This window comes from Neophocaena asiaeorientalis, unplaced genomic scaffold, assembly GCF_003031525.2.
Source record: "Neophocaena asiaeorientalis asiaeorientalis breed wild unplaced genomic scaffold, Neophocaena_asiaeorientalis_V1.1 scaffold1186, whole genome shotgun sequence".
Classification (NCBI taxonomy): Eukaryota; Metazoa; Chordata; class Mammalia; order Artiodactyla; family Phocoenidae; genus Neophocaena; species Neophocaena asiaeorientalis.
Genome location: NW_020173974.1, coordinates 235934 through 241715, shown reverse-complemented (window position 1 = coordinate 241715; position 5782 = coordinate 235934). Strand labels below are relative to the sequence as shown.

Here is a 5782-nt window from a genome sequence, read left to right as displayed (position 1 = left end):
AGGGGAGGGAGGCTGTGCCCCCTCCCCCAACCCCACCCCCACCCGAGGCCCTGGGGGGCGGGGACAAGCTGGCCTGCGGGGCCTGTGGGAAACTCTTCTCCAACATGCTCATCCTCAAGACACACGAGGAGCACGTGCACCGCCGCTTTCTGCCCTTTGAGGCCCTGAGCCGATATGCCGCTCAGTTTCGAAAGAGCTATGATAGCCTCTACCCACCCCCGGCAGGGTCCCCCAAACCTCCCGATGGGCCTCTGGATTCACCTGCTCCCCACCTGGGCCCACCTTTCCTGGTCCCAGAGCCTGAGGCAGGGGGGGCACGCCCCCCTGAGGAGCGAGGCCGGGCAGCAGGACGCTGGCCCCCAGAGGAGGAAGAAAGCTCCAGGGGGAATCTTCCTCCCCTAGTGCCTGCAGGCCGCCGCTTCTCCAGAACCAAGTTCACAGAGTTCCAGACCCAAGCCCTGCAGTCTTTCTTTGAGACCAGCGCCTACCCCAAGGACGGAGAGGTGGAGCGGCTCGCAAGTCTCTTGGGCCTGGCTAGCCGTGTGGTGGTGGTGTGGTTCCAGAACGCCCGCCAGAAGGCTCGCAAAAGCGCCGGCGACGGCGGGCCTGTGCCCAGCGGGGGAGGCACTGGGGGAGCCTCTGGCTGCCGGCGCTGCCGCGCCACCTTCTCCTGTGTGTTTGACTTGGTGCGGCACCTCAAGAAATGCTATGACGACCAGCATCCGGAAGAGGAGGAAGAGGCAGAGAGAGGGGAAGAGGAGGAAGACGCAGAGGAGGAAGACGCAGAGGAGGAACAGGGCCCAGAACCCCCAGCGGGGCCTGAGGGCCCATCACCAGAACCTCCAGACAGGGAAGAGCTGGGCCAAGCAGAGGCCACAAAGCCAGGAGGCAAAGAGCCTGAAGGGAGGGCCCCTTCCTCGCCCTCCCCCGTCCACGCCTGTGACCAGTGCGCCATGTCTTTCCCCAGCCAGGACCTCCTGACCAGTCACCGCCGGCTCCACTTCCTGCCACCTGTGCAGCCCAGCACTGCCCCCCACCTCCTAGAGCTGCCCTTGCTGGTGTTCGGGGAGCGAAACCCTCCGGTGCCAGGCACTCCACCAGTGCCAGGGCCACCCCTCAAACGGAAGCACGAGGACGGTAGCCTGTCACCCACGGGCAGTGAAGCAGGGGTGGGTGGGGAGGGTGAGCCCCCCAGGGATAAGCGCCTGCGCACCACCATCCTGCCCGAGCAGCTGGAGATCCTGTACCGCTGGTACATGCAGGACTCCAACCCGACACGCAAGATGCTCGACTGCATCTCCGAGGAGGTGGGGCTCAAGAAGCGAGTGGTGCAGGTCTGGTTCCAGAACACCAGGGCCCGGGAGAGGAAGGGCCAGTTCCGAAGCACCCCCGGGGCAGTGCCCAGTCCGGCAGTCAAGGTCCCCATCACACCCAGCCCCGCACCCTTCCCCAAGTTCAACCACTTGCTGGGCAAGGTGGATGATGGGGCTGGGAGGGAGGCCCCAAAGAGGGAAACACCCGCTTTTCCCTACCCCACGGTCACCCCTGCTGCTGGTCCTCTGCCTTTCCTGCCACCTGGGAAAGAGGGCCCCACTCTGACACCAGAGCCACCTCTACCTCTCCCACCGCCCCCTCCACCCAATGAGGATGAGGGCCCAGAGGAACCGTCTAAAGCTTCTCCAGACAGTGAGGCTTGCAGTCCATCTGCAGGGGATTTAAGTGATTCGTCAGCTTCCAGCCTGGCTGAACCAGAGTCCCCTGGGGCTGGAGGGACCAGTGGGGGCCCAGGAGGTGGGGCTGGGGTCCCAGACGGAATGGGGCAGCGGCGCTACAGGACCCAGATGAGCAGTCTGCAGCTAAAGATCATGAAAGCCTGCTATGAAGCCTACCGTACCCCTACCATGCAGGAGTGCGAGGTGCTGGGGGAGGAGATTGGGCTGCCCAAGAGAGTCATCCAGGTCTGGTTCCAGAATGCTCGTGCCAAGGAGAAGAAGGCCAAGCTGCAGGGGGCAGCAGTCGGTGGGGCTGGGGGCAGCAGTGAGGGCCCCTTGGGAGCCCAGCGCACCGACTGCCCCTACTGTGATGTCAAGTATGACTTCTATGTCTCCTGCCGAGGCCACCTCTTTTCCCGCCAGCACCTGGCCAAGCTCAAGGAGGCAGTCCGAGCCCAGCTGAAGAGTGAGAGCAAGTGCTACGACTTGGCCCCAGCACCCGAGGCACCCCCCGCTCCCAAGGCTCCACCTGCCACCACACCTGCCTCTGTGCCCCTCGGGGCTGCCCCGGCTCTGCCTCGCCTGGCCCCGGTCCTCTTGTCCGGCCCAGCTCTGGCCCAGCCCCCGCTGGGCAGCTTAGCTCCTTTCAGCGCAGGTGAGTGAGAGGTTGGGAGAAGCTGGACTTCAGAGGGCATCTCCCTCTAATGAGGTGCCCCTCCTTTTCCTTCTTGACTCCTCCCATCTCCAGTCTCCTCCCTGGCCTCCCTGTGTTTCCAGCTGGTGGGGTAGAGAAGGGAGGAGAGGGAGCATGGAGGCCAGGCGGTGGGGATGCATGAGTATGTGGCTGGAGGTGGCCTCCAGCAGGAAGGATGGCAGCACCAGGAGGTGGCTAATCGGCACTCTTCATCTTCCTAGGCCCTGCAGCCTCCTCAGGCCTCCTTGGCCTCGCCACTTCGGTCCTGCCTGCTACCACAGTGGTCCAGACTGCTGGCCCAGGCTGCCCCTTACCTCAGAGACCTACGCCCGACCACACCAACACCTCCACAGTAGGCACCACTGACCCTGCCCCAGGCCCGCCTACTGAACCCTCTGGGGACAAGGTCTCCGGTGAGCGAAAGCCAGCTGCAGCCCCCGCCAACTCCTCTACCGATGCCCTCAAGAACCTCAAAGCATTGAAGGCCACTGTCCCAGCCCTGTTGGGGGGCCAGTTCCTGCCCTTCCCGTTGCCCTCTGCAGGGGGGGCCACGCCGCCAGCTGTCTTTGGCCCCCAGTTACAGGGGGCCTACTTCCAACAGCTCTATGGCATGAAGAAGGGACTGTTTCCCATGAACCCCGTGATACCTCAGACCCTCATTGGACTGCTCCCCAACACCCTCCTCCAGCCACCACCCCAGGCCCCCGAGCCCATAGCCACAGCGCCTCCGAAGCCGCCTGAACTGCCTGCTCCGGGGGAGGGGGAGGCCGGGGAGGCCGATGAGCTGCTGACAGGCAGCACGGGCATCTCCACCGTGGACGTGACCCACCGCTACCTTTGCCGCCAGTGCAAGATGGCATTTGACGGGGAGGCCCTGGCCACTGCTCACCAGAGATCCTTCTGCTTCTTTGGGCGGGGCTCTGGGGGTTCCATGCCCCTCCCACTGCGGGTGCCCATCTGCACCTACCACTGCCTGGCATGTGAGGTGCTGCTGAGTGGGCGAGAAGCCCTGGCCTCGCACCTGCGCTCCTCGGCCCACAGGCGCAAGGCGGCTCCGCCCCCAGGGGGCCCACCTGGCACCGCCACCAACGCCGCCACTGCCGCCACGGCTGCTGTGGCTTTTGCCAAAGAGGAAGCAAGATTACCTCACACGGACTCCAACCCAAAAACTACTACTACCTCTACACTTCTAGCTTTATAAACAGATAAACCAAGACACGGGGGCAGGGAGGGCCTCGGGGCTCCTCTTACCCCAAGGGGTGTCTGGTGGGAGCTCAAATCCCTAACCCTACCCTTGGCCCTGCCCACCCCCCTGGGAATCTCTCAGTTCCCACCCTCAGTGGGCTTCACACACCCCACCTCCAGCAGAGTCCTGCCTCCTCCTCCACCCCCAGACACACCGATCCTTCACAAATCCTTGCCCCTTGGTCTTCACGGCCAACACATCCATCTTGCCATCTCGATTATTCATTCACATCCACCCTGCCCACCAGACACAAAATCTATCCCTGGTTTCATCTTCCTACAGCCTCTTTCCTACTGAATTCCCAGTCACCCTTCCAACTCCTATAAACACACAAATATGTTATCCCATGCTGTTCCACTGACTGAGAAAACACCAAAAAAAAAAAAAAAAAAAAAAAAAAGAAAAGAAAACCCAAGACAAGGAAGGGGGAAGGAAAATAAACTTTGCCACTCCCCCTTCTCCTTCCTACCCACCTCGTCTAGAGCGCCATACCGCTCACAAACTCCTTCCAAATACTCAGTTGGCTCCCAAGGTTGGAGCCTGGGATGGGCAGGGAGCCCACGAAACTCTAACCAAACTGGAGGTCAGCGGGGAGAAGTGCTCCCAGCTCACTCTCCTCACACCCCTCCCTCCTCACCTGACAGGGGAGCCCCTGTGGCCTGAACTCTAGGGGAAGCCGTGGCCAGGAACCCCTCTGCCAGCCCCGACCCTGCACCCTGGAAACTGCAGTAACTTATTCTCAAAGGCTTTAAACACAGAGATCCTCTCAGCAGCTGTCGGCCTGCCCCTTGTCCCAGCCCTGCCACGTGGCGGTCCAGCCTCCAGGACCGGTGCTGCCCACCAACGGCAAATCCAAAGTTCTTTAAAGAAAAACTGAAACACACAACCAAAAAAAAAAAGCCACGAGTGCGAGAGAGAGAGATGGAGAGACCAGAGGAATGAACTAATGGAAAACAAACTTGGAAAACACAGGAAAAAAAAAAAGAAAAAAGCCTGAAAACTCTCTCATCAAACAAGTGGTTTTTTTCCTGTTTGTGTCACTCCCCGCCCCACCCCATTTTAAGGGTTCAAGCGTCTTTGAACCACCTTGTCTCTGGAAGATCAAATGGCTTTAAGTCCTTGCTTGGGTTCAGTGGTCCACAAGACTAACGGGAGTGCAGCCCTGCCCTGGCTGTGCCTGGCCTCAGAAGCAGGAGCTGGTAATGGGGAGAAGAGCCTGGAGGCTGGGGAGAGAACCCCATCCTTGCCCCCTGAATTGAGTATTTATCAGGACAGGTAACAAACATCCCCTCATTCTCAGCTGTGAGTTACAAAAGTCAGTGTCACTGAAAGTAGCTTGGCCGTCTCAGGAGGAAAGGGGTGGACTAGGCCGGGCAGTCTGGTTTCTGAATCTTGGGTATGCTTCCCTTTCATGTAGCCGTCACCGTCTCCTCTCATTCACTTCTTTCACAAACCTCTCCTCCCATTCCCTTCCTGGTGCCCCCTTCAGATTTCTGGCACTTCTTGAACCTTTTTGCCTTTGTGGGGACCCTTATGCTCTGTCTGTGTTCTTCCCACACCACCCCATCCTCTCCCCCTGCTTCCTCCGGCCTGGCCCATCTCCTCCGGGAAGCAGCAGCTGCTGCTGGAGGTACCCCCGCAACACACACACACAAAGGAGTCAGGGCCTCCCTATGAAGCTCATGGGGTCTCGAGCTGATGACAGCTAAGGGGATGGGTGGGCAAGGAGATGACCGAAGCACAAGGTGAACCTTTGATAGAGTGAGATCACCAAGGGAACCAACAGATGAGGAATGCGCTAGAAGAGGGTTCCCCGCCTCTAACCTCGTTGTCTCTGTAAGCATCAAGTAACTGTGGCAACTCCAAAGCCCAGCCACAGTGGCACTGGGTGGAGATGCAGGTGTTTTAGCAAAGAAAAGCCTGCAAAAATTTCCCAGTCCTCCAGGTAGTCTCTCCTACGACCCTTGCCCCTAAGACCTCCCCTTTCTAGGTAATCTCCTTCCAAACTCTCCCTGCAGGCTGCTTCTACTACCAGTATCCATTTCATACACGCACACACACAAATTCAGCCAGCCTGGGATTTAGGTTTCCTGGCCTGTCACTCTGTTCCTTGAACATGTTAATACTGAA

General features: G+C 59.9%; 1 protein-coding gene across 1 annotated transcript in view; it reads left to right on the top strand.

The window, feature by feature from the left end:
* The window catches only part of ZFHX2 (zinc finger homeobox 2), a 13535-nt gene extending 8993 nt beyond the window's left edge, over positions 1 to 4542 (top strand). Inside the window, exons 9-10 of the mRNA XM_024753257.1 lie at positions 12 to 2367; positions 2628 to 4542. Of these exons, the coding sequence (XP_024609025.1) occupies positions 12 to 2367; positions 2628 to 3607 (3336 nt within the window). The 3' untranslated portion in view covers positions 3608 to 4542. The remainder of the gene's footprint in view (positions 1 to 11; positions 2368 to 2627) is intronic.
* Positions 4543 to 5782: the final 1240 nt, after the last annotated feature.